The sequence below is a fragment of the Aphis gossypii genome, chromosome X, assembly GCF_020184175.1.
Source record: "Aphis gossypii isolate Hap1 chromosome X, ASM2018417v2, whole genome shotgun sequence".
NCBI classification, from domain to species: Eukaryota; Metazoa; Arthropoda; class Insecta; order Hemiptera; family Aphididae; genus Aphis; species Aphis gossypii.
The window spans coordinates 55,543,071-55,566,187 of record NC_065533.1 but is presented as its reverse complement, the minus strand read 5'-3'; the positions used below and the strand labels follow the sequence as shown (position 1 = coordinate 55,566,187).

General features: G+C 29.5%; 1 protein-coding gene and 1 long non-coding RNA gene across 4 annotated transcripts; one reads left to right on the top strand and one right to left on the bottom strand.

Annotated features, from left to right (window-relative positions):
* Positions 1 to 901: 901 nt before the first annotated feature.
* Positions 902 to 4,461, bottom strand: LOC114121917 (uncharacterized). The gene is made up of 3 exons (XR_003592228.2): positions 3,726 to 4,461; positions 3,057 to 3,201; positions 902 to 1,221 (listed from the first exon to the last, which is right to left on the bottom strand). It is a non-coding gene; the product is annotated as an uncharacterized LOC114121917 (long non-coding RNA).
* A 7,211-nt stretch (positions 4,462 to 11,672) lies between these two features.
* On the top strand, positions 11,673 to 21,651 carry LOC114121932 (uncharacterized). Of its 3 annotated transcripts, none has more exons than XM_050205292.1 (4): positions 11,673 to 12,585; positions 14,398 to 14,541; positions 14,598 to 15,147; positions 17,741 to 21,651. In XM_050205292.1, exons 2-4 carry the CDS (start codon positions 14,444 to 14,446, stop codon positions 20,807 to 20,809), a joined length of 3,717 nt encoding a protein of 1,238 aa, XP_050061249.1. In that variant the 5' UTR covers positions 11,673 to 12,585; positions 14,398 to 14,443; the 3' UTR covers positions 20,810 to 21,651. The 3 variants fall into 3 exon arrangements, with proteins under 3 accessions (XP_050061249.1, XP_050061248.1, XP_027840244.2); XM_050205291.1 differs by lacking the exon at positions 11,673 to 12,585 and adding an exon at positions 13,252 to 14,084; XM_027984443.2 differs by lacking the exon at positions 11,673 to 12,585 and adding an exon at positions 13,253 to 14,084 and having other exon boundaries at positions 14,622 to 15,147.
* Positions 21,652 to 23,117: the final 1,466 nt, after the last annotated feature.

Below are 23,117 nucleotides of genomic sequence, written 5' to 3'. Positions count from 1 at the left end.
CTTAAACTATAGCCGGAGTGACCCTTGGCCATGTGAAACAGTTTTTAATATATTGTACATTTGTAAGACGGAGACAACACCTGTGGGTGAAAGGTGAAATGTCTTTTAAACATCACAACATTTTCATACAGTAAATGTGGAACAAAGTAAAAACTTAAAAAATTTTAAAAATTAAAATTTTTGCATCTATAGTCAATACAAATTATACTTTAATATCCAACAATAATTATTAATCTATTAATCTATTAAAAAACTCTACCTATTATTCTTACCTGCTATTCTAATTTAGTACATTATATTCTTAATAACTAAAATTACATAGATCATATCATTAAATGTTTTTACTATGAGTATTACTAGTTATCACTATTAAATAAATGGTAACATTTTTTCAATGAGCTATGGCTACTGCTTTTATTTAGTTAATTATTTTTAGTTTTTAATATAAGAAATATCATTGAAAATAGCTTACAATAGTGTACATTTATGTATCATGAAATCACTATTTATTGTTATCTTATCTTTTTTATTCATTAAAACATTAAGTGATGCAAAATTAAGATTTTACTTGCTAATAAGCACTTAATAAATATGATTACTTAATCAATGAACAAAAATCAAACTCTATATAAATAATACAAAATTCAAAATATTACATATAAACATGGGTTTTATTATTTAGCAATTTTTATTTAGTAATTTTGAGAGAATAACTAAATTTATTTATAAAATTACAGTATAATTATTTAGAAAAGTATTATTTCAATATATTTTTGTAATTCAGGTTCTTACAATTTAAAAATATTCAATAAGTTGAATTTATAGTTATTTAATGTTATTAGTGTATCGTTTTGATTAACACTATGATATAAATTAAATAAGGAATAAAAAAAATATCATATCTTATTATATTTAAATATTATAAATAATTTTATTTTATAATTAATATTTTTTCATGTACATCATATATATATATATATATAGTTTATATATTATTAATTCTATTAAACATGTAATAAACAAATAACGCACAATGAATAAACATAATATTACTTAAAAGTTTAAAATACTTATCACAAACAATAATTTTAAGTAATTTAGTCTTATCAACTTTAAAAATAAGTTACTGGAAAAATACATAATCTAAACATAGATGATGATTCACTTTTGGTCATTCTTCAAATTGTACTTGCGCTTTCTTTTTATTTGTTACGCCTTAAACTAAAAAAAAAAAATATTTATTAATTCAGTAATTGATCAATCTGTAATCTATCATACAGTGTATACTCTAATATAATAGAAAAATGTTAGAAATCTACAACCATTATTTATAATAAAGAATAAATATTGAACTAGTATTACATGTTTTTACAGATATTATCTATTTTTAATTCAATAGATATAACATATTAATTTGATAGATAGACGTTTTATAAATAAATATTTATCATAAAAGTACAAATATTTATTATTATGTACCTTGGTGCTATCTTAGAGAGTTAAAACCGAGGTTAAAACGCTAGACACTGGGGCACTGTGTAAGAAATAAGCTAATGAAATCACATTTTTACTTTATATTATTTAATTAAAAAAATTCATAAATTCTTATCAATATTTAAATACTAATAATAAATAAATTGAACAAAGATTTGTTTTTATTCATAATAAATGCTAATTATAAAACTTAGGTAATATTCAAATAAATTTATTTTTAATAATATAATATGCAGGGCTAGTGCAAGCAAATTGTTATACGCAGGCAAAGATCAAATTTGCTGCCTCTTGTTTTCTTATTTTTTCTTGTATGCCTCTATATAAATATCTATAAATTTCGCCGTCGTAGGCTTGTGCCTATGTAGCCTACGCCTATAAACGGCCCTGATAATATGGTAAAAGAACATAAATTATATTTTAGTTAATTTCTATTATTTATATATACCCAATATTATTAATGATAACTGCCTTTTTTTATATTGTAATAATTAACATAATAATTACAATTACTTATTAGTAAAAAATTGTTTTTATTATACATTTGTGGAATATATAGTTTATAGAAAAAAACATTAGATTAGACAATATTATAAATAATATACAAAAAAGCTAATTAAAAAAAAAAATTAGAATAACACTTTTTTTTATGAGATTGTGCTTGAAAAGTATTATAATAAATTGTTATGTGATGAGTATCAATATGAAGTAATAAATATTAATTTCAAGTTTTTTAACTCAAACATCTTTGATTATCTCAAATTGTACTTTTGTACTTAGAAACCCTTTAAAATTAAAAATAAATTAATCTATTTATCAAATATCTATCAAATAGCTATCATAAGTACAATGTAATTTTAACTATATATTGTAAAATATGAAATTTTATACAAAAATCCAAAAATATGCGGTTAATAAGTTTTCAAATATGCTAAAATATGCAAAACAAAAATCTATACATCATGATTCATGAAGCAACAATATTTCAAATTCAGATATTCCTTAATGAGGTGTACAAAAATCTGCATTTGAATATAGGTTTTACTTATTAATTTAGGATTACCATACGTCCTAATTTGACTAGTTTTAAATGTATAGTGATAAAGTGTAGATAAAGTATATTAAATATATTAAAATGACTAATGTATTATTCTGTAGTTGAATTCAAAAATGTATGTTAACATTTTGTTTTTTACTAAACATTTTTTGTAAAAAAAAAGTTAATTTATTTAATAAATGATAAAAAAAAATCAAGAAAATTATATGATTTACTGATTGAATTTATTTTAAAATTACTTTCCTAGTTAGCATCGAAATTACTTATTTATTTTGAATTTGAAGCATTAAGTTAGTCTTTTACTTTATAAACACAAGTTGTGAATTTCTAACCATTATGTGTGGAATCAAAAAAATAGAATGTTAACACAAAATTTAATAAACATAAAGTTCATAAAAATAACCTTTTGGTTTACATTATTTTTAATAAAAGTTTAAAAAAGATTTTAAAGATTTTATATTTATAACACCTATTTAAATTATAATGTAAAAAAGTATTTTATTATTACTTATTATAACATTGTACAGTTTTTCTTAAGCAGTTGATTGAATTAAATATTTGTCATTACTTCAGTAAAGAAGCAATTGGTTTCCAATTTATTGTAATGGATGATATATATTTATATTGATGAATTAATTGATCAACTGGTTTGGCTGAAAAAGAAAACTTCATTAATATCACTCATTAGTCATTATTCATTAGGCTTAAATGCAAAATTTTACTCTTAATAATACATTAATAATATATTATTCAAAATATATAAGCTAATAAAATCAATGTAACAATCATCATAAGCAATTGTTATTATGTTAAAATATAATAGATGGTATCTAAATTATGCTGATAAGAATAACAGTAACTGTGACCTACATTTTTTTATACCTATTTAATGATAAATTAAAATCTAACTTTTAAAGAATATAATAATATATTAATATGCAACATTAAATAAAAAGCTTAAATATCTTATAGATACAATTTTACTAATTTATTTGTCCAACTAATCAAAAAATGAAAAAGAGGAAGGTAATTGATAAATTGTTAAGTACTTATTATTTTAGTTAAACACTTATATTAAATCAAGTCTACCGTTTAGTTTTTAGTTTTTACTACTATTAACATTTAACCTAGAGCTAAAAAATATTTATTTTGTAAAATATTTTTCCTACAAAATTACCATCACAAACATTGTAATTGTTCATCCAATGTTCAAATATATATTTCTAGATTTAAAAGATAATATTATAGATGTAAAAAGACCATATTTGGTCATAAGTTATATGAGCTGTAATAATATTCGCACATCATATAAAATAATTTAATACATACAATAATATATCAATATAACTTTTTCCAATGAAACGAGACTAAGAGAGATTAGTGAGATTGTGAATAAGAAAATTACATCATACATTAATACATAAACAATAATTAATATGAGTAATATGACCTTAAGAATATTTCTATAATATTATCATTATTACCTACTATCGTTGAGCTCAGTTATCATAAGCTGATAAAAATGTTATCTTCGTGAAGGCACAGACGACAGAATAATAAAGTAGGTAAACAAATAATTAAATTTATTGTGTGACGAAGGTATGAAAATTATAATTTATAATAAATTTCAGTTCTCAGAGAATAATAAATAATATTAACATAAATAAAGATACTTTTTACTACTCTTTGATCAGTGAATATTAAAATATTAAATAAATTAAAATATACTAGGAGCATTCCGATTTCCGACTGACTGAGAAATCGAGATATTGTTGCCTGGGTAGCATAAAATGTCCCTTCGTTTAATTCCATGAATTTTGTAATTTTTTTTTATGATAAAATAGATGTTAATTATAACTATACAAAATTGAATATAACTAATACTCAGTGACACTTGGAATAATGGAATACTGAATAGTATAAATGGAAAATACTTTTAATTTTGTGCATTTTTTGGTTATTTTAGTTAATACGGTTTTTGATTACCTAATGAATTAAAAATTTTATAATTCTTGTAAACTAAAAATAGACCACCTTTATTTAATGTAGGTACAACTTACCAAAATCATCGTTTTATTGTAATTATATTAATGTTAATTTCATTCACATTTAGAGCTTGCAGTATATTTTTATATTTACTATGCACATGCATATTTCAAAACTTATTAGTTATTAGTGTTATTACATACTTATTTATATTTATAATTTTATAATTTTTTTCTTTTGTAACTTAGAAGTAAAAATGTTAGTATTTATAGTGTTCTATCTATGGCTTATACAGAACAGTAAAATCGACAAATAACGTAGGTTACTAATAATAATACAATGATTTGGTAACTGCCGAAACGCAGGGTAGTTGTGTACTGAATTAAGGGTAGGAATTTAAAGTAATCTTTCTAAAATGTATTGTTGTAGTTCAATTATAAAATATGCACGTAACTTCAGATTTGTGTACAAAACGTTCTAACGACTAGTAAATTTTTCATTTTGTCAAGTACCTACTCAAGTGTATTTACGAATTCTAGAGTATATCGGTCTTGGTCGTTTCTTTAACTTGTCACTTGTGTCACATTTAATGACAATCATTGAGAAGACAGCTAACCATTCAGGTAGGTAACTGAATAACTGATTTAGATACCAATAATTGTTCAAGGATATGTTGTGAAGAACATATCATTGTGAAGTAGCCAGTAGGTGGTACCTAACTAACCATACATCATTATAAAATATTGGTCAAGCACACTAGTCATGGAAATGTACTATAATACAGTATAAAGTATATTGCATATAAAATAAAAGATTATACATCTATACAGTACATTTCTAAAATAGTAAAATATATAATCGTTATTCATTACCTATCAGTTTGAGTTTGACATATTATATACACCAATACACGTTGATGGAAGTTGGTATTTTTATAGATAACCGGTATTGACCTAAGTATATTTTATATTATTTAATTAAATTTAATACTTCTTGGTACATATTAATGTGCTTAGTCTTAATAGTTAGTACTACCTGATTCCGTCGATTTAAACACAAAACAAAATGAGGTAATAATAGACTCAAATCTTAACAATTTTGTTGTAAATCATAAAAAATATCAATGTACATGTAAACACTGAATCCATAATTTATTCAAAAGTTTTGAATCAAAACCATACGATTATAAATTCCCAATATTTTTATTACTTATATTATACTCTCGATTTTCTTTAGTTTTATACTTGAAAGCCAAAAGGTTTAATATAATATGTAAACTCTTTTGAGTCTCTACTCTCTAATAATTTCATTCCTACATTTAAGTTGTATTATTATAGTTTAAATGTTAATAACAATATGAACAATAAACATACAAATTTGAAAAAAGTAAAGCTTTAAAATTACACAATTTGTAGTGTTTCTTGACTATATATTTTACTTATAAATATTATTACGAATATTATACTACTATACATGCCCCAATACACTCCTGGTAATAGAGATTAGAGATTGACCGTTTCTATATTGAATACCTAATGTCCTAATAACAATATTAGTATAACTATAAATACGTATAAACAAAAAGTAGAAACTATAAAGCAAAAACCAAGAGTTTTTAATAATTGTCCAGTAATTAACTGTGTATTTTAATTGTGCACAGCCATATGGAGCAGTTTAAAACCACATTAATATTGTACATGTTATACGAGAATAATTTGGATAAGCATAGATTTAACCAGTGGAGCTAATCCTCCCACAATCCCCCGCTCTATAACGCCAATTAATCAATACGAATACTTTTCGCCTTATAAAATTATAAATAGGTACTGTACGATATATTTTTTTAATACAACCGCATAGGTATAATGCATTTTGTATTTCATATTATGTACCATACTGTGAGACATAGGGCCCTAAAAAGCATCCGAGGCCTAGGACAAATGAATAGTCTCTACGACTAGGTACACCACTACTACTAAAACATTTTTTATTTTTTTTTTTAACTTTAGGTATTAACATTCACTTGCGTTATACCATACGTGATACGTCCGAAGATAATAACGACGAATAACGATGGCAGATATTACCGATAAATGTCGGACAATAATTGTTATGGCGTAGAATTAATTGTCGAGTGTCACGTTACTGACTAAGGTTTGAGTGTTCAACGTTTATTCCCATCCCACGTTTATATTGAGTAACGCATTCGACAATTATTATTATATCGTTATAATAAAATTGATTATACAATCGATTGCGAGCGGGTGTACTATCGCAGACGAAAGAAAAGCCTTTAAATTCTACAATGGTTAACGACTAAATATTTATATTATAGAACACGTTCGTTTGTTTGAAGTATTTGAACGCACAATATTATATAGGTATTAGGTGCGTAAATACGTTAATAGTTAATACAATCAGACATAAGACACAAAAATACTTTTTTTTTTTATTAACATTTAATTTTAAATGGAAAAATAAAATCGTATGATCTAAATAATTTATAAAATCACACCGAATTGCCATTATCGGATCGCTTTTCCCACGTCTAAAAGTAAATATTTAATATACAATACAATGTTTATATTATAAATATTGGTATAAATATACTTATAATAGTGTAATCTATAATTACACATTATAGTGAATTATTATTCACTAATATTTATTATTAGTTTCTTTTTATTATATTATATTATATACTGTATGAATAGTGTATAATTATTAAAATTATTAATTTAATATCAGTAGTTTGAAATTAAATATATTTTTTTTTAATTTACTATTTTACTGTACAGTAATAACACCTAACTTGTGGTGCACCCAGTTTCAGCTCACTCGGCTTCCCGCTATTGCCCGGTGAAGGTAAATAATATAAGTGATTTCTGGTTAAAGTGCAGACTATAAATAATTCTGAAAATTAAACACGTTTACAAATATAATAAAGACAAATAATTAAAATTCGTAAAATATAAAAATAAGTATTAGTTCTGAGGAAATATTATGATGTATATTGGTCATTTTTATGTACGAAGTACCCATATTATAAAAATATAAAATAACCTATATGGCTGTATAGCTGTTTATTTTATTTTCCTTGTGTAGCTTGTTATTATTCAAGGCACAATCTTAAATCCACTATATTTAACTATAATGTAAAATGTTTTAATATTTACATTTGAAAAATAAACTACATAATTTTTCTAAAGGTAAGTTTTCAATAAATACAATGTACAAACATAGAAATTATAATCAAGAGATACTATAATAATAATAATTTTATAATACGTCAGAATAATTACTCTGAAATTAAATTCTGGTTGAAGGATAACATATTGTACCTATTAAAAAAAAAAAAAAAAATAAGGTCTGGATGTTATAAACCGACAGTGTTGCTTTACTATAATGTGTTACAGTTAAATACATTCATTATTTTATTACCCATATGTTGTTGCTGAACAGCTGAACATCGGCCACTCAATTATCTCAATCACTATACAGAAAATGTTTATTACCTAAATGACTATTTGGAATTTTAGATGGTATAAGCAAAATATGTAGACGTTGTCCGAAACCGTGCAACAATATTCTTAGAAATCGCCAACAACGAGCAAAATCACGAGTTTAAAACCTACTTCAGCGGTTCTAAGTATTATTTCATATTTGTCATAAATACTGAAAATATTGTAGACATATATTTTACTTTTTTTGACATTCACCTCCTATGTCTCTACTGTTTATCGATTATTGAGTAGCCGAAACAGTTTAATACAGTTCCCGATACTCTACATGAAATTCCTAGTATTCCATTCTGTCGAGTCGTTTGGGCCGCGACCTGATATTATAACCTTTATATTAAATTCGAATTTCAGTTTGACAATTGATACAGCAAAAGCAAACCGACATTGCTGCTTTACCATACGTCACTATATTTTTCTATTATTTATCATTATTACCAATGTGTTGTAACAGTGTTATATTATATACCTACCACCCCTCTTTACAATATAAATTCAGTATTATATTATTGCCTAGATGATAATATGGAAAAACAACAACATATTTTTGACTTGTTTAGTTCACCACCCTAAATCTTAACTGTGTATCCGTACAGTCGAGACTCGGTATATATTATTATACAGGTCTCGTTATGCTGTATAAAATATGTTCAATTAGAGTTAGAATTAGTCTAACACCCCAGATTACCAGACTTGGTAAAGTCATTGGGCAGTGTCTTAACATCAGCACTTTTCAAAGTTTATTCCCAGTATAACATTTTAATTTTTAGAGCTTAGATACAAATTGTTGGGCCACGTCCTTACATTGTCGTTTGATACATAAGTCGGGATCTCAGTATTTTAATTAGTTAATTACTCGAGCAGAGTTATTTCATTCTGTCCACAAGTTTTACAAAGTATTAAAATATAGTATACATTGTATTAGTAAAATGATTTCATATTTATTCAACAATATCTGTTCATTTCTTCATTTATAAAAAATACTCATATCCAAATGTGCAAAAAATGTGTGAAGTGTGGTAAAAAGTACCTAAGATCATTACACGGTATACAATGGTGAAACTTAAAACGGACACATACTAATTGCGGACGAATTATTCAAGTCAATATTATAACATAAACAATTGCGGACAGGAGTTTCGTTGTCATAATACTAATTGCGTACAGAGCCTTTTTTAAAATTAAAAACCACTTGAATTGCGGACACAAATATTTCCATTTTTCAAGACTTAGGACAAGCTACCAAGAAATTGGTAGGTGAGGTTAAAAATATGTGTCTAGCAAAAGAGCAATCATTCTTTTTAAAATTTTGTTAAATTATTTAAAGTTATTATATAATATAATATTATATTATATTATATTATATTTAGTTTTAATTTTGTTAAAAAAATTTTTTTGAAACAACCTTTATAAATGATATTCTACTGATTTCACCACTTGAATATTGCAAAATTTGTTTGCTAATAAATGCCACCTTTTTGACTGTTTTTTTGCTCGTTTTAAATTATTAGTATAATAATAATTAGTCCAATAACCAATAATGTCAATCGTCATTTATATTATAATATTATATAAGTAGGTATATATATATATCGTTAATATCAAACAGTAATTTCCCAACGTCTACAATCGTTGTATAAAAAATAATTGGACATTTGTTCGCAATTAGTATGTTACCTTTTTAGATTTCGTCCGAAACTCTCATGGTTTTTGTCACTTTGTCCGCAATTCAGAAACGCAGCTTAAAACCAGGCAAACCACAAATGTATTTAGTTGATACATTTTTAATTGACTCTTTTCTCGTCGTAATATTATTAATTAAATATTTTTGTTCAATCTATTATAATAATAAAATTGTTGTGTACTATATTATAATAGTGCATTATAGATATACCGTATACGTCATAAATTATATCATAACAAAATATTTAAAGTATTAGATTTAAAACAATTATCTTTTATAATTTTAACATTATTAAATATTAATACTGTTTTAGATGCAAATAAACTACTAATCAGTTATTAGTGTAGAACTAATGACTACCTAATAAGTTAATCTAACCACCAACATGGTTAGGTTAAGTTTTGGTATATTAATGATTTAAAGTTTTGTATTATTTACCTATTGCTTAAACTATTTCAATTTTTTAAGACTTTTAACGTAAAAACCGTTGCGTTTATTTGTTTTTTTTTTTTAATATTGGAGGTTACTGGTTAGCCTTACACCATCGCAAGTACGGCTTTAGAAATTTTACTTTATCTTAATAATTATGTTTTATAGTCTACAGACAATAAATACGATAATAATATAATTACCGATGTCCGTTATTTTAATTTTATAATTTGTTAATTGTAAATTTATAATACTTATTAATTATTATAATGCATTAATAAGTGGAGGTAAAGACTAATTTTATATTTTATGCATACTCTTCGGTATTAACTACGATGTCATTGACTAATGCTTAATAACACTTTAGTACTTTACTTTTAGTATAAACTATGAGTCACGACTGGTTATCGTTGAGTTGTTCATATATTTTTGTTTCGTTATCAAAATTATATTAATGTCTTGGTAATTGGTATTGTTAAAACTTAAGCCTTAGATTTTGTCTTGTAAAATAGGTCAAAATAGGGCAAACATAGTTTAATTAAAATTAAATTTATAAAAAGTCGGCTACTACTAGAAACATGGGCAAAGACAGTAATAGATTTAATTAAATAGATTAGATTAATTAGATTTACGAATTTAAGTTAACGGAAAGAGATTTATCTAATAAAATATATAATGAACAAACATTTCTGAAAAAGCAGAAAGGATGCAATCACAAGAATGAAATAATACAGCTATACTATATATCACATACAACTATTTATACTAAATTACATATAATTTCTAATTGTTTTGAATCGATACCATAAATAAAATTATATGAATTGTGAGTGAGTGATTGGAAAAGCCTCATTCTGTTTGTATTGTTGAAACCATATTTTTTGCTCAATCACGTGCACTTGAGGACCCTATTTAGGTTTAATTAAACGTATGGCATATTACAACTAATACAGTGGTTTTATAGGTACCACGGACAAGATCATATAAGTCCGTGACAGGTACCGATTAAGTGGTAAGTACAGAATACCTGTGACTTTCGACTTTCAGACAGTATGAAATAGATGAATTTCATCTATTCCGTGATATTATTTCTTAATAAAAATAACACGAAACGATCCGCTTGGCAAAATTAAGGTTAACAAAAACCTTCTTTAGACATCGTTGACAAAATCGTAGTGTATAATATGATACTGGTAGATTTATAAAATATTATATTATATTGTACACTGCGAGCGTGAGTATGCGTATAAGTGGTGTATTATGAGGACATGGCAATATGCGTCTCTGTCACATTTTTTCGTGAAAAACTACACGACGTGGCATTATAATATGAGTAATACGCAACGCTGTTCGTCTGTAAACCGACCTCTATGTAATAATAATAATAATAATATAATCGTACACCGTATGGCGTTTTACCGTCATCCACCGGCACAAATAATAAATAATAATAATAATATATAATACTACGCAGTTTGCCGACTACGCCGTCGACCGCACTTGGACGGACGTTAGCTATTCGTCTCGTACACCACTCGTCACAATAAATCGTTATATCGTCAACGTAGTAACCGTGTTATATAGCGCTTTGTGTGCATATATATATAAATTATATATGTGTGCGAGGATATCGTGGCGTGGCGGCGGCGCACCGCGTCACATGGAAAAATCGGACACGAGCCGAAAAAGAAATAATTTTTAAAAACGTTTCGTCACAATCACGATCGGTCGTCGCGTTGACGACACGATAATATTTCACGACAATCGTCGTTAACGATAATAATAATTGTTAAATGATTCATCGAAAACGCGTACTGCGTTGACACACACACACGTCGGTACTTTGAAATTCCTATTCGTTAGGAATTCCCGAATAATCCGATGCATTGGAACTTCTCTAAAACGTCTATAATTAACCGCCGTCGCCGGCCTGCCCGACGTTTGATTTGAAAATTCACGAATTGATTTATGACGCTAATATAATAATACATTATATTATGATATTTAAAATAACGTTCGAGTCAATATTATCCTAGGCCGATGCGTTTCCCATATAAAATTTAAAAATAGCGATCGCGGTTTCTCGTAAAATTGTTTACTCTGCACGGCCGCCGAGTGCGCGTACCGACATATTATTTTTACAATATTACAATATTACAATATTAAAATAATATTACGCGTATAGTAGTAATAATGTAATATTATTATTACGGTGGGTAGTACGTAACACGTATTATTATTATTGTGTGTGTGTGTGTGTGTGGAACGCGAACGTTGTAAGCGAAGTGAAAAAAAATAAATACATATATATCCAACGCCGACGGTCGGTCGGTCGGGCGGACGGACGACGGGAAGTGAAAGAAGAGAGAAAAAAAAAATACCGACTAGAAACCGACTCATGGAAAGGTTTAACGTACACGGTACGTATATTATATTTATATATATATTTTTTTTTTCCCGTGTTCGACGCGATTTCGTATTTTCGTTCCACCGCCGCGGCACGTTATATGGATTGTGTCGCCCGTCCGTGTGTGCGTTTTCGGTGCGTGCGCGCGTCACTCGCGTTGTGCGCGATGCGCGCGCGCCCCGTCGACCGGCGGCGGCGGCGGCAGCGGTTGCGCCAGCAACGGCGGCGGCCAACAATCCGGACGGCCGGCAGCCGCGGCGGCCTGCACGCAGAGCACTTTCCACTGCAGCTCCACCCCCCCGTCCCCCGTCCCGCCGTAGTCTCACACGCGCGCACGCACTCACGCACGCACAAACACGCACGTTCGCACGCACGCACGCGCCCGTCCGTCCGTCGACGACGCGTCCACACAACGGTCGTCGTCGTCGTCGTTGTTTTGGTATTACCTTATTACGCTCCCCGGCTCCCTGGCTCCCCTTTCTCCACCGGCGGATATCACCCCGCGCCGCAGCCCGCCAACCGGCACACACGCCGCCGCGGTCGCTGCTCCCCACCGTCGTCGTCGTCGTAGCGTAGTAGTCGCCGCCGCCGCCGCCGAGTGTATTTGTTATTATTATTATTATTATTATTATTATTATTACTATTATTATTACACCGTCGAGTTTATCGAGTAAAGGTACTCCTTCACGTCGCCGCCACCGTCGTCGTCGTCGTCGTCGTCGTCGTCGTCGTCGTCGTGTTGTTTCGCAGCTATTATTACTATTATTATTATTATTATTATTTTTAGAAGACAATTATTATTATTATTATCGCGTTATCGCAGCCGTGGTGTGCGTATATCATCGTCGTGTGTTTTTCGGCGTTCATTTTCGATATCGCACTCGTCAGTCGTCGAGGTGCCGTGTGTGACGTCCAAACGTCCATCGCATGCACTCGTTTTGTAGTAACTCTGTGTCCGTTCTGTAATAACGCACAACAACTTTCGTCGTTGTCGTCGTCGTCGCCCACCGTGACACGACGCACGACCGTAGTTTGCGCCGCGTTCTCGTCCGCGCGCCCGTATAAGTGTTCGCGGCGGCCATAGCCCGAACGTACACCGCCGTCCGTCGGTTACCCGTTGGTTCCGGATCGGTGACGACACCGAACGACACAAATACCCGGTTGGTGCTGCGCCGAGAACCTACGACGTTTGGTGCGGTCGTTTCCCAGCGTATCGATTATGGCGGCAGCTGCCGTCGCCGCCGCCGCCACTACCTCTGCTGTCGCTTCGGCCTCAACTCGACGGGCCGTCGTCGACGCCGCCGCCGTCATCGCTATCGTCGTTCCTCGTCACCGTTGCCGCTACAATGTTACCGCGCCGACATTAGCGACGCCGCGTCCGTGTCACCAGTAATCGACACGAAGACGTTCCAGAGTCATTGTCCGAAAACGACACCGACTTTCAGTACCGCCAAATCGACGACCGCTTTTTCCGCCGTCGCCGAGCCCAGCCACCATCAACGGTACCTTACTGTAAGTCTGTCGTCCCGTTTCTCCCCTAGTGCTGCCCCTCCACCTCGACTAGCCGAGTCCCACCGAGCCATCGCTTGTGGTCGTTTGCCGCGTTCACGATAAAACTGCGTCTTCTCCAATTTTGGATCCTTTGAAACACAAGGAGGAAAGTTCAGGTCCCCCCTGTGCACGATTTAAAATTTTCCGTTTTTTAGTCGTTCCAGTACCTAGATCAATAATAATATTTTTATGAATGATATTTTGCTGTCTGCGTGTATTAAGTGCTTATATTTTTGGCATACATGTAGTTACACTTTTTTAATCTTGTTTCTAGGAGATACCTTCATGTTTAACGGAAACTGTGACATCAATCATATCAAATGCCATATGAGCCACTTGTTTTGTTACATAGACTTGCGCCTGAAGACGTAAATCATTTGATCCGACAAAATCCTCCTCCACCTACCAATCAATCACAGTGAGTAATCAATGACAATGTTCCATCATTATTCTTTATACATTAAATTCATTTAGTATGGGAAATATTTTTTCTCATAGAAATGCCCATACATTTCAAAACAAGGAAGGGATCAACAAACAATCACTGGAGAAGGACGTAGTCGTGAACATTAGTAAATTACCTTTAGAGACTAAGCAAAAATTGACTTGTACTCGTTCATCACCCAAATTACGAGTTTTAAAATCTAATTCAAATGGTGTCAATCATGATAAATTAGAACAAGCTAAATTTTCCAAAGATCAAAAAGGCACAAACAGTCGTAAAGGAGACTTATATATCAATAAATCTAAACTTTTGGCTAGTGATCTTTTTAAAAAAGAGTTGGTCGTAGTTATTGATAATTGCTTCAATGACGTGATTAGAGATATGGTAAATAGTACAGCCCAACATCCAAAAACACGAAATCCTTCTAATTCAACTGTAGCCACCAACAGCAATACCACTAGTAACAATTCTGTAGCTTCGACTAGAGACTCGGCAGCTGGGAAAGGACACATCATAGATGACACTATTATGATAACAACTACAAAATCTCCACTATCTACATTAACTCCTGTCATAGAGGTAAATATTAATGTTTTTGTTAATAATAATTGCAATTAAATTGTTATTGAAATGCTTTTAACTATGTTGACCTAGCTAATTAAAAATGGTACTTTAGAACACTTTTTTTTATGACTAGTTTATAATGATCGACAAATAATAATTACTTAGTGCAGATGTTTATGGTGACATTTTTTTTTTTTGCTACCAGAAAATTAAATATTTGAACATTATTTACACTTGTTGTTCATATCTATTTGATAAAATAGACATAATATTGTTGTTAAAATGGACGTTGTAATTTCCTATAATATACAATAATGTTATGGAAACCAGTGTTCTTTTTGTGCTATAATTTGTTTACCAATTATTTAAAAATCTAAAATTATTAGGCAGCCAACAGTTAGACTAAACCAAAATAGTGTATAGTTTTAAACAAAATAAAACTTAAAGTTGTGAAGTCTGGATTTTAAATCTGTAAGCACTTACATGTTTGATCATTATACTCAAATTGTATTAATATTTTTTATTTAATTATGTTGTAATAGTTTTTGTTGTACCTTTATTAGTTGATATTTTGAAAACAAATAAAGATAAAAAATTCTATTACCCTTATGGTTTTAAGTTTTACTCATGTACTCTAGTAAAAAGTCTTATGATAGATAATGAAATGTTCTTTCATCATAGACCTTTTGGATTGTTAATATTACTTTCTACTTGATAAATTAAACAGGTATGATGAAATATATGTGATATCCAACTACGACATAACAACTTTCTTAAGGAGTTATTTGAGCTTAAAATTGCATTTGCCAACTAATCAGCAGTAGTGTGATTTGTGTAGGTAGTTGTATCAAATAAGAAAAAAAATGTCATTATACCATGACTTGTTTAGATATGAATTAATATATTGAACAATATATCCATCTGTTCGGTAATAATGAATGTTATCAAAAACTTGTTTGAGGTAGTCACTTAACTTAAGATTACGTCATACCTACATTTGTTGTCTCCGTCTTACACATATACGACATAGATAAAACACGTTTACGCAGTTTGAGTAGAACTCGCTCAATTTTGGTTCTTGTGTAAATATATCTCTATTATAAAATCTAATTGTGACAATATTTCTCATAGCAAAACGCTGAGTTTTTTTTAAAAAAACTTAAAATTTAAAAAAATTAAATTTGATTTTTTAAAATGTTAACATTTTTTCTATTTCTAAACGATATAATGAATGTTATATTGAGAATAAAGGATAAAATGCAGCATCTTTCCCTCAGAAATATTGTCACAATTCAATTTTATAATAGGTATATTAACTCTAGAACCAAAATAGAACGAGTTATACTAAGACTGTATAAACCCATTTTGTCTATGTCGTAGGTGTGTAAGACAAAAACAACACATGCGGGTATGACGTCCTCTTAATATGGAATATTCACCATTAAGGATAAACAAACATTGATTGTCACTATACCTATAATATATAGGTACATTTTTAATGATATTTTTTTAACAAATTTCTCATGCTTCATCTTTTTAATAGGTTAACAAAGTAGGTATAATGAATTTTATATACTATTGACCATACATATGTTTATTTGGTTTAAGAATATACTGTTTTATTTTTATATTATTCGTTACTAATTTTTTGTTTTCAACTTGTATATTATATTCCTTTTTTTATAAAATTTTTAGTTAACATAAACATTGCATTTTATTAATTATAAACATGTTAAGCATAATTAAAGTTTTGAATTTTGACTTAGTTTTGGTTATATGGTGTTATTTACAAATAATCATGTGTTATGTGTAAGGAAAATGTGTCTTTTTAAAGAACAAGAATGGGATTTTTTGCTGGCTAAAATGATGGCATAAAAATATTATCTTAGTCACATAATACAAGTCATACAACTAAATTATTTGTGTGATAATTGTTTTATTCTTATATCATAATATAATTTTATATTTTATAAAGAGAAATTGAATGATAATACAGAAAATATGAAAGAAAAAAACATAATTTAATAAAAATACATTTTTTTTTTTATATTTTTATTTCATAAATCATTAGTAAGTGTCATTACTGGATGGCTTCTCATATCTTGTCTGCCATGTATTTACATGTATTACATATATATTTATATATGTTTTATGTTAGTTTTCTAGTTTTAGATATTAATGTTTAATATGTGTATGTTTTTCTACCCTCTGCCTATATACTTAGTGTGACTAATGGGTACAGATTGTATATTTTAAATAAAGAAAAAAAAAAATATTTTTATTACACTAATTCTGAACTCAACTATAGTCGTGGACATAAAAAGTGGCATATTACCTACCCATGTACTGCAATTTACAACCCATCTATAATGTAAAATAAACTATATTTCTCTACCTGCAATGTTTTGTATTTTGTATTTAATTTTAAAATTGTGCGTCAATTTTTTGTAGAATTTTGAGAACACATTAGACAATATCAATACTGGAAATATGACACTTAGAATCTGCCACTATTAAATGATTGTTATATGTATTAATAAAATTTGTACAATTATAATCACTTGATTTATGCTTAGAATTAATTATTTTGTTTTTTCTTTTTACTCAGGTGATTGACAAAAAAACAAAAGATATTTCATTAAATGGACAGCAGCACATTACTGCAAGTGAACGTGATAAGCAGACAATTAGTGACAAGGTTCAGTATGATACTTCAGGCCTCAGTTTGCGTACGAGGACTATATCAACAACAACACTACCTACACCTTTGCACAATTGTTCCACTTCATCAGTTACTACACCTACTCCTAGACCTCGTGGTCGGCCCCCAAGACGAAAAAATCTCAAGCGTATTGCTGATAGAAAAGCACAGCAACAAGCCGCTATTAAACTATCAGAAGAGAATAAAGTCTGTGATTTAACCATACCAATTTCTGAAATAAAAACAGCAGCAATGGGTTTGGAATGTTTGCAGCAACAACAAAATTTATTAAATGAATGCAATGGTATTGAAAGTTATGATGACGATCAAGAAAATAGTGAAAAGATTGTTAGATACATTAAAACTGTTACAGATAATACACATTCAGCATCATCAGTAGTAGTTGATGATGACGATTGTTATATTGTAGAAACATCATTTAAAAAGAAAAGTAATAATCGTAAAAGGAAACAATCTGATATAGGAGAAACTATTGCCGAAAAGCGTCTTCATATATCTGATGGTTCTAAAGATTTATTAGTGGAAAAAAATATAATAGAAAAACCTTCACTACCAGAAAAGTCAGAACCTGATTTAGTCAAGTATGGTTTCTTAGGTGGTTATAATAGTTATGAACCTTATAGACATTATACGGATTATAAGTCATCCTCTTCAAACTGTCATTCAGTTTTATACGGTCAAACTTATTGGCCAACAAGTTGGGAATATTCAGCAGCATCACTCACAGGCCATGTTCAAAAAAAAACATCTAAAGAAGCATTACGAAAAATACGATTAATATCTGGGGGAGCCAACAGTAAAACTAGTAATAGCACGGTATCAACATCATTGAAAACCAATTCTACATTAAAAAAGTATCAAACGTCAGTTCTGCAAAGACGTGGCAGTGCTGGCAAACCAACTGCAATAGTTCCTGTTGAAGTATCTGGTGGTACAAGGCATCCTTCAATATCAACAACTATTGTAAAACGACAAAAAGGTCGGCCACCTGGTAGAAAAAACAAGCTATTACAAGCTGTTGTAAAATCAAATAGTCCGCGAAAGTCACCACGTCAACATGCATCTACATTAGCAGCAATCCTGTCAAGTAAAGCTGGGTATCTTGATAAATTTGACAACCAACAGCTTGATAAATTAGAGGCAGATGTGGAAACAAATAAAAATTCTTTAGACATGGATGTTCCATGTTTATTGAAGATGTCTGTGACGAATTATGAACATATGCCAGGATTTCGTCATCATAGACATCGTCGGCAATTAGATAACAAACGTATCATTAAACGTCGTCGTCGTCGTTCAACTACTCCACCTCCACCAAAATTGTGTGCTCAACAACCAGCCCCTCAACGAGTTTCTATGAATACTACTATGGATCAAGAAAGAGTGAAATTGCGTACAAAACATGTGGATGTAGTTAGGAGACGAGCAAGGGATGAGAGATTACGTGCATCATTTGTGTGTCAACAATTACATAAAGTACAAGAAATAGCTGAACAAAATCGTCGTAAAATAGCCCAAGAGGTTATACAAACAAATGATGAACATAAAGAAGACTACCAGTTCTCGACTAATGCAATAATATTACCCCTTGAAAGTGATCAAGACCAAATTTGGTCTCAAATTCCTGATAGTAATCGAGAACCTGATAATATGTGCTTACAAATAATGTATGAACAAACTGCTGACAAGAGATTCTTATACACTAATTTAACAGATGAAACTTTACAAATGTATTATCAACAACGTGAATTAGCGTTAACTGAACGTTTAACAAGCAATCATTATGGTGAAACTTTGTCTTCCGATTTAGGTACAGACATGTTATCATCAAAGCGAAAGAAAAAACGACCAAATATGACTGGTTGGCCAAAAGAAAAACGTCGAAAAATTATAGCTACTACATCATCTATAAATACAGCTGCAGAAGATCTAAATGATGATAGTGATACAGAGAGAGATGATATTGCGAAACGCCGTAGAGCGGCAGCAGCAGAACAACAGAGACTCAGACGTCAACGTATAAAATTAGAGCAACAGCAACTACTCAAAGAAAAATCCAAGGTTAAGGTGCAAGCTGCTTCACCTAAGCAAAGAAGAGGTCGAAGACCAGGACGGCCAGGACGCCCAGGTCGACCAGGTCGACGCCCTGGCCCTATTAAAAAAAATAAAAATGTAACTTACCGTCGTAATAATAGTGTGAGTAGTAATGGTACAACAGCAAGTAGCAATACCAGTAGTACTGCTGTTATTAAAGTAAGAAAAGTAAGAAAACCAAGAAAGCAACGTACACCTGTAGAAAATAAAACTACAGCAACAGTATCTGTAACAACTGATACATCAAACACGGTTGTAAAACGAAGATGTGGTAGGCCTGTAGGAAGTATTGGTCGAAAACAAAGGTTAAAGTTACAGATGCTACAACAGAATTGTCAAAATCAAACATCATCCTCTGAACAACAAAAAGAAAATGTCCAGCAACAGTCTAGTACAGGTAAATTGAAATGTGTTATATCAACACGTAATAATCGTATGAAATTATTGTCGACCTCTGGAAGAAGTCCTGTAGCATCGAGTCAAAAGAAAATGACGACTACAGGCAAAGCTAAGAAGTCGGCTGCTGCGTATAATTTATCGTCTTCATGTTTAACATCACTGCCATCATCACAGGTGACAGTGGTAAATAAAATTACTAGAACAACAACCAAAAGGAGAAGACTTCAACAGCATCAACAAACAGCTACAGCTACGGTTACATGGGATGTTGGAAGACCTAAAAGATATTCAACCAACCATAGTAGGAATGCTAGTAGTGTGGTTGTTGAAGAAGATTGTTGTTTTGTTGGATCACAACCATTTGAACAACATTGTCCTGGTGGAGGTGGCTTAAGTCATAATACTGTGCTTGAAAATCATCAAGATCACCAAAAAGAAAACACTGTACACGGTGGTTTATAGTAGATACTACAGCAATTGTTCATTATTATTATTTATATTTTTTATTAATTACAATTATTTTTTTTCTTACCAAATGTTTGTATAAAATTAGAATTATTATTATTAGATAAAACTGTAAACAAAAACATGTATTCTCTTAGTACATAAAATATAATTTCTAGCCAAATTTTTACCCAAATAAATTTTATACTTCTGTATAAATAACTAACAAATAAACTAGTCGAATATCAATTATTTTTTTTATCTTTCATTGTTTCTTTTTAATAAGTAATTCATTAAACTCTACCTTTTTCCCGCATTATTAATTACAAAGAATTGGTGTGAAAAATTGTTAAATAATCTAAAAAAGACTGTTTCGGTTCCTATATGTAAGAAATTATTAATATTTTTTTTTTTTTGGCTTTTTTTTAATATTTTTATTCATTTCTTAGTATAATCATTCCTGTAACAACACTCTTAATTTTTAAATTAAATTAAAATTGTTTAAAAGTAATACATTAGTATCAAGTTGTACTATATTAAGTTGTAAGGAGAAGGTTTTATTTAATTTATATTTTTATAATTTGTACTTATCTTTTAATGTTTATTGGTTATATGTTAATGAATTTATTTATTATAATTTTTTTATACCTTTATATTATGGCAAGTTAAGAAAAATGGTGCCATGATACTTCTCTTCCCATTAATAATGTAGAGGATTAATCAAAAACAAATTTACTGATAAATTACTATGTAATAGTATTATATATTTAATGTATTGTGTTTTTGGCCCTACATGACGGGGAATAAAACGAATTTTAAATTATTTTATATAGGGTGAATAAAATGAAAATATTATTTTATTTGAGTGACTTTTTGTAAATAAATACAAGATTAAACACTACCTACTATTAACTCTCTTGTACGAAGTATTTTTTTTTGTGCATTTTATTCTATTGTTTTATATATTTAAATAGCCTAGTGAGATCTCGCTAGTTGGACAACTCTAATGATTCGACAATTAAACCTACTTTCTGATGCATGAACAGTGCCATTTGTGAATTGGGCCTTATTAATATACAATATACCTTAAATGGTTGGAAAATCCACAATGTATATACTATAAAAAAACACTAAAAGTATATATTATAAATATACATACATTCATTTATATGTTGTTTCTTTTTTGGGGTCAAATTTTTGATAATTCTATAAACGCCTCAAATCAAACCATCCCGATGCCATTAAGGTATGATTAGTAAGGTCTTACAATGTTGTGATGATTTCAATTTAAGTTGACTTATAAAGGAATAACGCAATACACTTTTGATAAGATATTAAGAGATGCAAAGAATGTTTAAGAATAAGAATAATGATGATCATAACTACATAAGTAATTATTATTCATCCATTGGTTCATTATACATGTTTGTAATATTTCCTACAGGACACTGGGAGTAAAATATTCAAGTTTGTGCTAAGGATTAGTAATATAGTATAATATAGTAAGGATAGTAATTGAATAAAAAGTATATGTTGTAGATAGCATTATAATACTAGTTTCCTGCAAGAAATTATTTTGCTAATAAGGTACTTTAGGTAGGTAAGTATTTGTTATCTCTTGCTTCCAAATAAGTATTGATTTTCAATGGTAACAGACCATACAATGATAATCAATAATATTATTACATTTATAGTTATTAAATAATTAATAACACTACTTACTTTTTTTAATATAAATGGTATGTGTCTAGTTAGCATTGGCCAATGCAGTTTATTAGGAGCATAATTATTTACTGCATGATTGGGAGCTTATTTTTTTGCTTTCATATAGAATGCAGTTTACTGGGGATTTACAAGAAAAGTATACAGTTTACCTGTGATCTACAAGCATAGTCTAGGTAAAAACCATTATCTTTCCTAATTCCTATTATGATTTAATAAGCTAAATAAAGAACTGAGGTTAATAAATTAAAGTGAGCTAACTTTTATCAATAAATTAATAAAAAAAGTAAAAATGGATTAAGTAATTATGTGCATGAAAAAAAAAATGTCCAGTACAATTATACACAGTAATACAGTATAGTACCTGTATAAAAAATTAATTTCAGTATGGACTAATTTTACTGGAAGCCTAAATTTTAAGGTAAGTTTAGTTAAGGCTAAGTTTTAAGATTGATGGTTATGATACATACAATAAAAGTAAAAACTACTTGTTATATTTAATATTTAGGTAAGTTATTTTAAAATTTAATAGGTATGTTACAGAACCTGTTGAACCTGTTGGCCTTATATTAGTTACAAACTTATAATAAATATATTTATTTAC